At 34.3% G+C, this 15,272-nt stretch overlaps 2 protein-coding genes across 2 annotated transcripts; both read left to right on the plus strand.

Moving 5' to 3' along the window:
- The first annotated feature begins 5,988 nt into the window (after positions 1-5,988).
- On the plus strand, positions 5,989-8,173 carry LOC131655964 (metal tolerance protein 10-like). The gene is made up of 6 exons (XM_058925762.1): positions 5,989-6,280; positions 6,381-6,493; positions 6,626-6,871; positions 6,973-7,053; positions 7,233-7,463; positions 7,641-8,173. The coding sequence occupies exons 1-6, from the start codon at positions 6,091-6,093 to the stop codon at positions 7,989-7,991; spliced, it is 1,212 nt and encodes a 403-aa protein (XP_058781745.1). The 5' UTR covers positions 5,989-6,090; the 3' UTR covers positions 7,992-8,173.
- Positions 8,174-10,263: 2,090 nt separating this feature from the next.
- On the plus strand, positions 10,264-13,200 carry LOC131661689 (uncharacterized). Its single transcript, XM_058931296.1, has 7 exons — positions 10,264-10,542; positions 10,620-10,711; positions 10,802-10,952; positions 11,120-11,247; positions 11,468-11,626; positions 11,724-11,909; positions 12,311-13,200. Exons 1-7 carry the CDS (start codon positions 10,347-10,349, stop codon positions 12,518-12,520), a joined length of 1,122 nt encoding a protein of 373 aa, XP_058787279.1. The 5' UTR covers positions 10,264-10,346; the 3' UTR covers positions 12,521-13,200.
- Positions 13,201-15,272: the final 2,072 nt, after the last annotated feature.

A 15,272-nucleotide genomic window follows, 5' to 3' on the forward strand; every position in this document is an offset into this window, starting at 1 on the left:
TAAAGATTTCAAATACTTCGTCCTTTCGCTTGACAACATAGATCCAAAGCTTTCGACTATACTCATTGACAAACGAAACAAAATACTTGTTTCTACTAATGGTATGATCCTAAAAGGGGCCACATACATCTGAATGTACTTCTAGTATGCAAGAGGATCTCATTAGCATAGTCAAAACAAAAAACTTTATGGATTGCTTCCCTACTAAGAAACCTTCATAGAGTTTGTAGGCATCACAAGACATAGTATATCAGTTACCATATCTTGAGTGATAAGTTGATTGAGTGACCTAAAATTCAGATGGCCAAATCTCAAATTCCACAACCAACTACTCATGTGGTCGAAAACTATTTTCAAGCATTGCACCTCAATCAAACTGATCTTGGTCTTAAATGTCCTATTCTTCTACAAAGAAGTTTTCGAGACCAAATTATTATGAGTGTCTAATGTAATACCCCAATTTACCCCACGTAAGATTAATAAAATCAGAGTATAAAAATCATCGTTTGAAAATAATCCATCGAAACCAGGATGTCACATTTTCTTCGTAATACAAACAATTTCTCATAAAAATAATGGATACATAACACATATAAACGGATGAACCATTCAAAACGATATAGTCTTCAAAAACATTCGTTATAACTCAGCAGAAAAATATTTATAATCCAAATAGAAATCACCAATGACTTAGTTCGACAATAGACAACCTTAATACTAATAAAACTTCTTCAACTAACTCAAGATTAAACAATAAAGCAAATAACAAGACAATAGTGTTCACCCCCCGAGTGTTACGTATCATAGCGACGACACGAACCCAACTACCGAACGTATTTAGCCTTCATTTTTGATTACCTGTATGTTACCAACATAGGGGTAACATTCAAACAGAAGGGGTGAGATATCTTACAATATAAAGGAATGCATGATAAAAAAATATAGGAGATATAGATCATACATAATTTCACCATTTCATACAACGTTAGCATCATTCATCATTCAACAACACATCGTTAATCATTAACAACTGATTCATCAATCATGCAATATTCATGATAATGCAATGCAATCGACACCGTGCCAATGCATGTGATACCATCAGGGCATAAGCCCCCTTAACAATTTCCAATTATTAGAGGCATCAACAAGTCATAAGCCTCCTTCGCAATTTTGCCAATCCATGCCAACGTGTTTGTGCCTACCCAAGCCATCGTAAAAGTATGCCATGCATGCAACTTAACAATGCAACATCATAAAAATACACAACAACAACAACAACAATACACAACGAGGCATTACCTCCATCACAATTGCCAGTAAAATCAATGGCAGCAACAACAACATCATCATCGTATTCACTTGCAACATATAATCACACCCTTTTTGGTGACAACATCACATGACCACGTTCGCACTTTGCATAATCACAATATACCATAAAAATAAAATTTTAAAATATTTTCAAAAGGTTCCCGAATCGATTTCATTGGATAGGAAATAATTTTAGCTTTTCGAAAGTTTAAACGGCGCGTCAAACGGACACCTGAGTCAAAAGTTATGGCTCTTTGAAGTTTTAAAAGAAATATTAATTTTAACTCAGTGGAACCCGGTTCCCCTATTTGGGAACCCGGTTCCCCTACATCCTTTGTTTCTGGGAAGTCGGTTCCCTTATTTGGGGAACCGGTTCCCCCTGTTCAAAAACTATATTTTACGCTACAGAAACTCTGGGAACTAGGTTCCCTTATTTGGGGAACCGGTTCCTGCTGTAGCAGACCCAAAAATTTGCTATTTTGCTGCTATGAACCTCTACTCCTCAAAACCTCAAAAACTCATATTTTCCCTATATGAAAAATCACCAAAAATCATAGTTTTTCAAGTCTAAAATCAATATCAAGCCATTGTTCACATACAAACATCAATTCTTTCAATAGCACCGAATTCACAAATCATTCATAACATCCAAAAACACATAAAAGCTCAAATTCTTCACACATTCATGGATATACAATTATGAAGTCTAACCTATAACATACTCATCATCATGCCAACCCTTAGAGAGTAAGAACCCCACCCTTACTTTGGATTGAAGATTGTTCTAAGCTTCCAATGGGTATTGCCCTAGCTCTCTGCACTTCCCTCTTTCTACGTTCTTCAAATTTTCTGATTTTTCTCTCTTTCTCCTAATCCCTTGTTTTTATTATTTTTTCCCAAATTTCTCACTTTAACTAATGGGCTTAACTCACACCCCCACTAATGCTACTTCTAATCTCATAACAGGCCCAATGTTTATATTCTCTTCATTTTATTAATACTACTTAATTAATTCATTCATAACAAAATAAAATAATCCTAATTAATTCATAAATTAAATCAAATAATTCACAAACACATAATAAAATAGTTATTTTAAATAAATGGGCGTTACAACTCTCTCCCACTTAAAATATTTTCGTCCTCGAAAATTACCTCATGCAAACAACTCGGGATAAGAATCCCGCATCTTGCTTTCCAATTTCCACGTCATGCTTTCTCCGGAAGCTCCTGTCCAAACTACTTTCACTAAAGCGATATCTTTGCCTCTTAGTGTTTTCAACTCACGATCTTTTATTCATATAGGCATTGTTTCCATAGTGAGATTATGCCGTACTTGCACATCGTCCATATGAATTACATGAGATGGCTCTGAAATATACTTCCGGAGTTGTGACACATGAAACACATCATGCAAATTTGCAAGATTGGATGGTAAGGCCACCCTATACGCAACTTTTCCAACTCTGCACGAAATCTGATATGGACCAATAAATCAAGGAGTGAGCTTCTTAGACTTCAATGCTCGCCCAACACCGGTCACAGGCGTGACTCTCAAAAACACATAGTTACCTGCTTGAAATTCTAAATCCTTCCTTTGCTAGTCATGATTACTCTTCTTTATACTTTGAGAAGTTTTCATCTTTTCTCAAATTAACTTCACCTTCTCAGTAGTCTCTCGAACAATTTCAGGTCCAAACACTACACTTTCCCCAAATTCATGCCAACATAAGGGACTTCTACATCTTCGACCATACAATGCTTCAAAAGGTGCCATTCCAATACTAGAATGATAATTGTTATTATAAGTGAACTCTATCAATGAGAGATAAGTATCCCACGAACCTCCTTGCTCAAGAATACATGCTCTCAACAAATCCTCCAACGAATGAATAGTTCTCTCTCTCTGACCATCCGTCTGAGGGTGATACGCCGAACTCATGTTGAGGCGGTAAAGCGGCAAGCAACAAAAGATTTGGAAATATTCATCCGGGATTTATCGTGTCCACAGAGATTAGTATTGTCAAACTGCCGTTCAACAGTTTCTATGGTTTCAAGCTCGAGTTAAAATGGGTTTAAAGTAAACGTGGGAATTTAACTTATGAACATAAAAAGAATTTCATTATTCGGACAATAGAGACTCTCGATATTTGGAACTCATATACCCGTTAAATACTTAAACTTACTACTCAGTTGAAATCAACCTAAACTACTCCTCAACATCATCACGTACCACTCACACAGAGGTTATGTCTAACGCAAAGTGAGAAATTAACCGTTTTGCTCGCGTCAACGATTTCTTAGCACAACACGAACAACACGGAAGCATTAAACTTTGATACACAAGTGAATACTAAGCCTTAATCTATATCTAGAATTAAAACCCAATAAATGTTCTTCCTAAACCCGGATTCGAATCATCCATGTCTGAAACAATCCAAATCCACATAGAGAAAGCAATCACTAATGAAGATTTGTAATGAAAGCATTAAACAACACCATGAGCAATAAATATACATATAAACAAAGTATAATTACAACAAAACCCCAACATAAATGGTTACAAAGAGAAGAGGAAGAGAAGAAAACCCAATTTCTCGCGGTGTCAAACACGATCCAATAAGCTCCCGACTCCGGATCATCCATGAGCAAGCCAAAAATGTTGTCTTCTAAGCTCTAATGACCAATAAATGAAGGTTTGATGATTTGGGAACAAATACCCCAAAGCATAACCTAAAAATGTGTTTTTTGCCCCTTTTAACGAGTTGCTGTCCCAGGCGATTTCGCTAAGCGAGCTTAATCTCGCTAAGCGATAGCAGAAAAAAACCAAATATTATTTTTGCCATAACTTGAGAACCGTAACTCCGAATTGTGCCCGGTTCGAAGCGTTGGAAAGATTATTCAATGCTCTATCTAACAATGACAAAATGACACCCAAATTGATGATTTTTATCATCCTTATTTTAAGCCTTATTCTTTGATGAATTGATTTCGTTGCTCAAAATCGCGCGTTTGAAGCCGTGTCTTCGACACTTTATTGTCCATGCTCTAAATACGCCTCAATACCTACAAAATGAATAGAAAACTATCAAATGGTACATAAAGGAATCAAAACACGGGTATAAACAAATTAAACGTATTTACACACAAAACGGGGGATTATTCAACAGAATTTACACAAAAACACTATAAGTGCCACAAAACTATATATACAAAAGCACTACAAATTGACACTTATCAACTCAACCTCAACTTAGAACCCAACGCCTCTTGCAAACTCTTCCAAAAATCAGAAGTAAATCTTGGATCTCTATCCGAAATAATACACAAAGGAACACCATACAACTTCACAATTACACTAATATAAATCTCCGCCAACTTCGGTATCGGAAAACTGATGTTAATAGGAATGAAGTGAGCCGACTTCGTAAGCCTATCAATAATTACCCAAATCGTATCATGTCCTCTCGGAGTGTTTGGTAATCCCGTCACAAAGTCCATTGAAATGCTATCCCATTTCCATTATGGAATTTCTAAGGTTGCATCAACCCCGCAGGCTTCTGATGTTCTATCTTTGATTTCTGACAAGTTAAACACGCATACACAAACTGTGCTACGTCACGCTTCATTCCCGGCCACTAAAACAAATTCTTTAAATCCTGATACATTTTAGTAACTCCTGGATGAATACTCAACTTACTTTACGACTTTCCTCAAGAATCATCTTTTTCATCTCCGCATCCTCGGGAATATAAATTCGATTGCAGAATCTCAACTCCCCTTGCGCATCTACCTTGAAGTCATTGTTTTCATACTGATCAATCCCAACCATCATGTCTACTATCTTCGCATCTAACTTCAGGGCTTCTTTAACCTAATCTAGAAATTCATTGTTGATCTTCAACATCCCCAACTTAACACTCTGCGGTGTAACCTCGCAAACTAGACTCATGTCTTTGAATTGTTTGATCAATTCCAGTTCTTTAACCATCATTCCCGACATATGCAAAGTCTTTCAGCTTAAGTTTCTTTGATTTTTTATATCAATAATGAAAATCTCAAAATTTCCAATAAATCAGTTTCAAAAATTTTAAAAATTACTAATCATTTCCGATAAAAACATGATTTTTAATACCGAAAATTTCAATAAGAGTATCGGAAATTTCAAATTTACTACTTGCCTAAAGTAATTTTTTAAAAAATAATAATAATTTTTAGATAAATAATAACAAGGACATTTTTATCGATACAAAAATACGAGATGCAACAAATAATTTTAGGAATGGCAAATTAAATGGTGGTGAAACATGTCACACACCTCATTATAATCCTAACTTCAAGTCTTACTCGTCAATTTTTTTCTTTCTATTCGTATATTCTTTATGATGACTTCAAAAGTTTGTATATTTCTTAATATTTTTCCTAAATTCCCCATGATCTTGGTCATGACACTGTCCTCACCTATCTCATTAAAGTGTAGCAGTTGAATTCTTCCCAAAAGTTATATAAAACAATTGAAGGTTAAAATGTGAACATTTAGGTACTTCCAAGTAAATATTCCATTCATATTAATATAAAACTACATTAACTCAAAAGTCAATTTGTTTAGAGGCATGATATAAGACTCATTCAAACAACCACTCTTTAATCAAGCATTCTCCATGCTTTCTCTTGTTACAATATTCCATACAATAGGAACCAAATCTCTTATGTTGCTTCAAAATTTTATATATAAAGACTATTATAGTACATACAAATAATTATTAATACACAAACATGGCAAAAGTGACTGAAGTTAGAACTGATTCAACTGATTACAGAACTGAGCTTCTTTCTCCAAATATAGCTTCTGAGAATGTCTCTATGGCTAGACAACCTTCATGGAGGATCAGCATGGATGATCATCGAATGCCGGAGAGACAAATGGAGTCTCATTTTGGCTTTGGATTATTCCTAAGAACAATGAGTACTTGAACTTGAACTTCAATTCAACAAACTCTTTTTGTTCATATTTCATATTTATTTTTCAAGGTTTCTAAAATGAATTTTGCATGTCTATTTATCAGATAGACAAAGAAAACTTGCTAAGTATTATGAGAGGCAACAAGTGCTTCTTAAAGGGTTCCAAGAAGTGGATTCATATCTTGATTTGGGCACAATACCTGGAAACTTAACCGAGGTTATGAAAATTCGAACGAGTTTTTATTTTATTTTTTTGCATTTTACAACGACTGTGTATATGAATTAAATTCTTAGTAAAACGATTTCTCTGATGCGTGAAACGAAAAACTTTTTTTATTTTATTTTTCAGGATGAGATGAAGAAACTTGAAAGGAATGAGAAGGTGGCAATTTATTTATCTAACATAGGGAACATGGTGCTATTTGTAGCAAAAGTTTATGCATCTATTCAAAGTAGATCTCTGGCTGTGATTGCATCAACTTTGGACTCATTGTTGGATCTTTTGTCTGGATTTATACTTTGGTTTACTTCATATACTATGAGCAAACCAAACTATGATAAATACCCTATTGGCAAGAATAGAATGCAACCTGTGGTAAAGTCTTCACTCTCCTTTTCATAATATAGATGCATTTGGTATCCTTTCAAAAGAGTCATTCATTTTAGTAACTTTTGGTTTGTAAAATAAATTGATAGGGGATTGTTGTATTTGCGTCTGTCATGGCAACTCTCGGATTACAAATATTATTTGAATCAATGAGGGAAATCATCGTAAAGGTATAGAAATAAATAACATATTATATAAATAGATACAGATCATCTTCTACGATGCAGCTTCTTTAAGGATTTTTTTCTTACTTTTTTATAACGTTGCACCGTAGAAGATGATTTGACATTGATTCTATAGACTAACATGTTACTCAATATTAATCTACTTCAAAATCGGTTTTTGACAGGCTCAACCTGATAGAAATCCTACAAAAGAAAAGTGGATGATAGCAATTATGGTGACAGCGACGTTTGTAAAAGTCGGGCTCATGACATATTGTCGCAGGTTCAAAAATGAAATAGTTAGAGCCTATGCACAAGACCATTTCTTTGATGTCATTACAAACTCAATTGGTTTAGCCACAGCAGTGTTAGCCATCAAATTCTACTGGTGGCTTGATCCTCTTGGAGCTGTCTTGGTAAGTCCTTCAATTCATGTATACATAGTCATTTTAAGTTTTTAGAGGTTATGTGCAAATTAGTCATAGCTTAACTGTGACTAAAATAAATAGAGGTTCTATTTAGCCAGCATTTAACTGTGACAAATATTTTATGAGGTCACAGTTTAACCGTGACAAATATCAATGTTGGTGCAGATAGCTTTATATACAATAAGCAATTGGGCGAAAACGGTGATGGAGAATGTATGGTCATTGATTGGAAAAACAGCTCCTCCAGAGTACCTTGCAAAGATAACATATCTATGTTGGAACCATGACAAGGAGATCAAGCACATCGATACATTGAGAGCCTACACATTTGGGTCTAATTACTTTGTGGAGGTAGACATAGTTGTGTCAGAAGAAATGTCACTTAGTCAAGCACATGACATTGGAGAGACACTTCAAGATAAGCTTGAAATGTTACCTGAAATTGAAAGAGCCTTTGTTCATGTTGATTTGAATACTACTCATAAACTTGAACACAAGCAACTCAAGGTGGCATAGGAAAGTTGTTCAATATTGTTTAAGACTTATATGTTTGATTAGTGATTGGTTTGATTAGCATATTGTTTTTGCTGTGCTGAAATTTTAGTCAATGTATATTGTGATGGTATTGTTGATTCGTCATCACAAAATTTATTTTTAGTTGTGTCATAATGAAGTAATCAGATCAAGTGTAATAATAATATGAGTTGTTTTGCATACTAAATATAAATTTCATTGATTGATCTTTTGTCCAGCTTATTTTTTACTGTAAAAAAGTTAAGAGCAATTCTTTTATGATAATGTCAATAGGTGATAGGTGCAGTGACAAACTACCTCTATTGCATACATTTGATCTATCTATTCCTAAATCGTCATGGGACAATAAGAGGTAGTTTGTCGGTCAAGGTAACCAACTTAGAGTCTATTGTGCCAACCTTTGGGCGAGTGAAGCATTTTCTATTGCGTATATTGTTTCCATATGCTCAGTTGTGAATGTATTAGTTGTGTCAAGGTTGATCGCAAAACAACCAAGATTGATAGCACTTTAGTTTTTTATAACTCCACTATAAGTTGTTTGACCTAGATTTTTAAGAAAAACTCCATCAATATTACGTTTTATCCAATGAAAAGGAGGAGGACGTGAGATGATATCTTTCATAACAAGAGAAGCATAATGGTGAAAAGTTTTTAACAATTGAAAGTCTCTTTTGAAAAAATTGGTGACTAAGTTGGAAAAAAATTACAAACATGGAGACATTAGAGATAATGAAACGAATAAAAGTTTTTCAATAAAATGTTCTATTATAAAATATCTTATAATTTCTACACTACTAAATGTTTTTTTTAAAGTGTTTAGAGTAGAACCTTCCTTTGAGGAGAGCGAGAATTCTTCGTAAGTTATGTTCCGATATGAAACTCGGGTTCACAACCGGTGGCGATAGATCTTCAGGTAATATAGCTTGATGAAGGTGGTGATCACAATCTCGTAATATATTCAAGTATGACCGATGCTTATGTTTGATATTAGGGGCGATACTTGCAAACACTTCAACGCTAAGTAAGTACCTATTAGAGGTGAGACTCATGTTTAGGGTTAGAAAGATGTACTTGAATCTGAAGCTATTGTGTGGCTTTTATACTAAGATATGTCATGCTCTTCTTATATAATGGTATACAATGCTGGTACTAGGTCTTGAATGGGTTGAAATATCTTTTAGGTTGGACACATTTTCTGCGCTGACCTTCCTTATGGACTGAACACACTTTTTGGGTCGATCTTCCTTATGGGTTGAGCATATTTTCTTAGTCAATATGCCTTCTAGACTAGGCGCATACCTACATTCTGGACTGGACACACTTTCTGGGTTGATCTGCCTTATGGATTGAGCACACTTTTTAGGTCGATATGTCTTTTGGACTGACTCACATTTTTTGGGTTAGCATGCCTTCTAGATATGGCGTAGACTTGCCTTCTAGGTCAGCACTTTTTAAGTCGACCTGCATTATGTGATGAGAATATTTTATGGGTCGATATGCCTTTTGGATTGACACACTTTCTAGACCGGTCTGTCTTATAGACCAAACATATACTTGACTGTGCATAATTTTTAGGTAGGCCTGCTTTCTACACTAGACACACTTTCTGGTCGACCTGTTTACTAGATCGGGCATTGACCTGACTTTTAGTTTAGACACGCTTTATTTGTCGAGATAGGGAATGCTAGATTTTATAACCTTGCCACTGTTGGGCTTGAATTTTAAAAGGTTTTTTTATGTAGGAATAATTTTTTATCTAGAGACTTTTAGATAGTATATTAAAAGAATAAAAAAATATTTATGATTATATTTATTTTATTTTTTGACAAAATGTTTATTGGTTGAAATTCATCTTTTAAAGATGAACAAGTTCAATATTACGGGTTTGAACTCGCACTCTGCATCTGATATATGATGGTTCTGTACAACTACTAATTTAATAATTTTAACCGACAAATAATTGTACTTTTAAATATCAAAATTTGGTATCACATTTTGTCTCTATTTATTTATTTATTAACTTTTACGAGGGAATCTTTAATAACTAAACCTTTTTAAATAGTAGCTGCATAATATTAATTTGTATGTTTAATTAATTTTATTTAGAAAAGCGCAAGTTAGTTACGATAGTATATGAATATGACGATGATGAGACTCATCCCAAACACTTAAAACCGTCGGATCTAAAATCAACGGCAACAATCAATCCACATGACGTGTCTTTGAAAAATAGACACGAAAGCGTGAAGATGAAGAAGAAGAAACGCAGGTGTATATAGAACTCACTTCTACCTTCGATTTTCATAAACAAATAAATAAATAATTAATCAAAATAAAATGGACCGAACACTCTTACTCGCTCTCATACTCTTCACGGCAGCCGCCACCGCCGAAACAGACCATAATCTCACCTCCCGCCAGCCATCATGGTCCACCGCCGTGGAGGAAGCCGATCTACTTCCGCCGGACGCCTCTGTTCCCGACTCCGACGGCGGCTTCTCTTCAATGGACAGCATGTTGCACTGGGCAATAAGTATGCATAATTTCAATATTCATTCATTGCCATACAAATTATTTCATTATTTAATTTATTTTTGTGTGTTTTTTTAGGTCATTCTGATCCTGAAAAGTTAAAGGAATCAGCACAGGTTCATGAAGGATTATCACCTAGCGAACTTCAAAAGCGTCAATTGGAAATCAAAGTAATTCGATTTTTCTTTGTGATTATGTTGTGTGAATTTGTGTTTGTTATATACTTATGGTGTTGTACATTGTTTGTGGCGGTTAAACAGGAGTTAATGGAGGAAACAAAAATGTTATCTGATGCTGAATTGATGAAAATTTCTATCAGTGATTTGAATAATGTGTCTATATCTTTGGAAGATCGATACCGAGCCTTGTTCGAGCTTCTCGAGCTTGTTGAACCATTGGATAATGCAAATGGTAGATATCTTTCTATCTATGTTTATTTGTTTTGAACATAGGTCTTTTTTGAATTTGGTGGTGGTTATTAGTTTTATAATTTTTCTGTGATTTTGTTTTCATTTGCTAGAAATTTTATATTCCTGTAGAATAGTGTATCCCTGATAAGAGATTCTAATGTGTGTCAGATTTAAACAAACTTGGTGGGTTTTATGCTCTCAAGCGAGAACTTGATAACTCGGATCCGGGTATTAGGGCTCTTGCTGCATGGGTTATTGGAAAAGCTAGTCAAAATAATCCAACTGTTCAGCAGCAGGTATGTTGTTGCATTGATGATTAGTGGAATTGTAGCAAGTTGTTGTTAACTGAATTATAACAAACTCTAACTTGAAGTGCATATCAATCCTTGGAAAATACTTATACCAGAATGATATAAAGTCTGTAGCACTGACACCTATGCACTCTCTTGATATAAATCTTAGTATGCAGCTGTTTTGTAACAATATAGTAATGCTGCCAAATGTTGACTATTCTAGGTCTTGGAACATGGTGTACTCTCGAAGTTGATAGTTATGATAAAATCTGATTCCGTTGAAGAAGGCATTAAAGCATTATATGCTGTTTCAGCTTTGACTCGGAATAATTTAGCTAGTCAGGAATTGTTCTATGCTGAAGCTGGTGGTTTGATGCTTCAGGTGATCTATCTAAGTTTCATTATTATAAACATTGTTGCCATGTTTTTTAAACTATTTTTCTTATGGTAAATTGTAATTGACATTAGATACTTTTTAGGATATTTTGAGGAATGCAAGTATTGATATCAAACTACGGAAGAAGGCAGTGCTTCTATTGACCGATTTAGCAGAGTATCAATTAGAAAATATTGACAAGGATGAACCATCATTTTTCAATGGTCAGGATCTGTTGAAGTCTGTGGTTGATTTAACTGCTTCAACTGACCTTGATCTCCAGGAAAAGGTGATTGGTGACATTACATCTAATATTTTTTTAAAGCATTGTAGAAGACTTGTTTTACTGTCTTACTTATGACTTTGTGTGCTATGCAAATGTCTTATTTTTGCACTTCAATCTATGCTCTCAAAAATTCAATTTGCTGGTAAATGTACTTGTGGAAACTAGAGAAAACTGTTTTGATTTTCATTATTAGAGAAAACTGTTTTGATTTTCATTATTAGAGAAAGGCGTATAGTCAGTAGAATGGAAGTGAGGGATTGGTTTGAGCTATCCATTTAAAGTTGTTCTATTTTTCAATTTGGTATACATTTATGCCTGCCTACCTTTAAATTTTGCACAAACAATTTGGCCCCTTTGCGGTTCATGTTTATCATTTGGTTTGACACTTTGCATATATTAAACAGGCACTTGTCGCGATTAAGAGTCTCTTGCAACTAAAAACCACTGAAGCTCGAGTTTTCAGGGACTTCTGTGCTTTAGGTGATGCACTGAATAGAATGAAACAATTGTTGCGTGATTTGATGACGGATGAGGATCAAAGAGACTATGTAATGGATGTCGAAAATGTTCGTACTGAAGTGGAAAATATTTTCCATGGAAAGCTGATCTCATGAGTTGACATCCTTAGATTATGAGGTTGACCCTGTATCATCATCTAGAGTTTATAGGATACGTTTCTCACAATTTTGATGTTCTTATTGACATTTGTTAATGATAACTAGGGGTTTTGATACTAATTAACTTTTATAGTTGTACAGTTGATAACTTAATATTCTCTTGTTCTAGCATTTGGTGTTTTCTAATTTAAATAATATTTATTTTTGGTACAGAGATTTAATTGTTTTTATTTAGGGTTTAAATATTTGATCTTATAAAATGATATTATATTCCTATTTGAGTCCACTGCCTAAACATAGTCTTGCCAAAACAGTGACAAAGTATGAAATCCGGAACCATTTTTCCTTCTTCTCTAAAAGATTGAGAATATTTCAATCTTTGCTTTGCAATTGATGAATACTTGGTGATATGTGAACTAGTGAGTGTCTTTGGCCAAATCACTGATAGTCATGATCCCAAGCAATTTGAAGAGTGAAAAGAACAACTCCATGACGCTTGTCATAAGGATTGAATTGAACTGGTTATATGATAATTACATTTCTTCAATCCTGATCAGGTTTTGGAAATACTAATCAGTAACTTCTGTAGAGGGAGTAGTTTGTTGGCAGGTTTAGTACATGTCACAACTCACAAGTAAAACCGGTTTTTTAGCCAAGATAGGTAAAAACAGTCCTTATGATGCAACTTTTCATTTAAATTGAAATACAATGTAAACAAGTGAGTTGTAATGCTTGTCCTCAAAGTGACGGTTTTCAGAAAAGGTGTGTATTCTCCTTGTTTTCCCTTCATTAACAAATGCTGCAACCAACTCATTCCACACTACAACAGTGTTGTTCTCTACCGTGTTGGATACTCTCTCAATACAAGCAATTCTATGAAAATTTATATATAAATGAAGACATAAAGAACATGGTCATCTTTCTTTGTTTGGATGTGAACCATTCAGTCCGATAAGTAAAATATCAATTCAACTAATTGAACCATTGAACCATTCAGTCCGATAATAAAAAGTAAGTTTATAAGAGACAAACAAAAACTCACCGAGGGATTTACACTTTTACAACTTGTATCAAATGATTTTGTTTATAGTTAGAAAATGATTGCTCATTGAGCAAGCATATGTAAAACAGGCATCTCTAAAAACAATACACAGCAGTTTATATTATATGTTTGCTTTCACAATGGATTTGTAATTAAATGTGTGTTTAAACCAATAATGCAATAGATAGCTTCAAATGAAACACACAAATGTATAATAGTATATGGATTTGGTTTTGCGGTGACAAAATCAGATTTTAATGAATCGATTTTATAAAATTAATTTAAATTAAAAATGAGTTTAATATAAGTGATTTATATTTAGATACCTATCCAAAGTAATTCCACATAGTAAAATATATAGAGTAATGAACTAATACATGTACAAGGAGTATAATATAAACATCTCCAGAGCTTCGAGGCGTGTTGTTTGCTGCTTGGAGATTTTTCATTTAATTTCAATCACTGAGTCAGTGGCTGTCCTACTATCCAACTTCCCGTGTTTGCCATTTTCACAATCCAATTATCATATCTGCATTGACAAGAAAACAGCCGTTAATATCCATGATTGTTTCTATATCCTTAAATCAACTTAATGATCTCATCTATAATTGCAAGGCAAGAAAGCATCCAATGATATTTGAAGCAAGTGATGTATAATCTATGTAGTCAAGTTACTCGAGCATAGTGACCGACCACTAAAACGCTCAACAAACTCATGATCGAGCACAAGCTAAAAAGAAATAGAATAATACACAACATTAAAGATGCATACATAACTAATATCAAAGTCCATTCGTGTCATCTATATTCAAACCCCATATAGAGCAAATAAGTTTTAGCCTCCAAAGTTTAAGGTATGTAAACACAATTGATTTCCTGAACGGAATCACTATCTCCAAGGTAGGGGTGACTGCAAGAAAGTTGCAGAAAGGGCTGCCAAAAAGCCACCCGAGGTCAAGAGAGGAAATTAAGCTTTTTTGGAGAAGAAGAAATGACAAGACAGGAGGGGCATATTTCATTGTTATTCAAATTTTGAAAAAAGGGAAAAGATAGAAATTGAGGGCAAAATATAGCTATTTCATAGTGAAATGACCAACAACTTTTCAAACAAATAAATATAATTTCACTTGGTTAAATGTATGTTGCAGCAATTTTGCTGCTATTGGTGGCACTGCAGTTGTTACTCAACACTGAAACACAATGCAGTTTTTCCAAGTGCCTGCTATGCCATTATTGACTACATAGTGCATGCCAAGTAATTTATAACCAAGAAACCAAGACACAGTGAAAGGTTGAGATGAAAATTGTTGCAAGAAAACAGGAAAATTGGAGGGATGCCTACGGCAAGAATGTGGAGCTGCGGTGATGGGGTCAGTTTTTCCTCAATTGGGTCATGAATTGTGACAAAGGGGCTTCAAAATATTGATGCAGTATTCTATGAATCAAAACCACAAATATCATACTTGCTTTTGGTTAGGCAATTGAACATGGGTTGTTGCCTTAGGCTCTCTATAACAGGGCATAAAGGTTTGCAATTTTGATTAAGTCTCTCAAAACCGCGATATGGCAGTAAATAAGTTTATCCAAACAGGTTCTATGTATACAAATTTCATCTTGAAACCGATTACTAATCTTATTATAATTTCATTGGACTCCAAACAATGGAATGAAAAAAAAAAAATCCCAATTATGGATTTCAAATAATAA

Source organism: Vicia villosa, linkage group LG3, assembly GCF_029867415.1.
Source record: "Vicia villosa cultivar HV-30 ecotype Madison, WI linkage group LG3, Vvil1.0, whole genome shotgun sequence".
NCBI lineage: Eukaryota > Viridiplantae > Streptophyta > Magnoliopsida > Fabales > Fabaceae > Vicia > Vicia villosa.

Bases quoted from the DNA above. Each gene is read 5' to 3' on its own strand.
- LOC131655964 (XM_058925762.1), top strand. From the start codon at position 6,091: ATGGCAAAAGTGACTGAAGTTAGAACTGATTCAACTGATTACAGAACT. The intron at 6,494-6,625 runs GTTATGAAAATT...TTTATTTTTCAG, and splicing joins TACCTGGAAACTTAACCGAG to GATGAGATGAAGAAACTTGA. The intron at 7,464-7,640 runs GTAAGTCCTTCA...ATGTTGGTGCAG, and splicing joins ATCCTCTTGGAGCTGTCTTG to ATAGCTTTATATACAATAAG.
- LOC131661689 (XM_058931296.1), top strand. From the start codon at position 10,347: ATGGACCGAACACTCTTACTCGCTCTCATACTCTTCACGGCAGCCGCC. The intron at 11,627-11,723 runs GTGATCTATCTA...GATACTTTTTAG, and splicing joins CTGGTGGTTTGATGCTTCAG to GATATTTTGAGGAATGCAAG. The intron at 11,910-12,310 runs GTGATTGGTGAC...TATATTAAACAG, and splicing joins ACCTTGATCTCCAGGAAAAG to GCACTTGTCGCGATTAAGAG.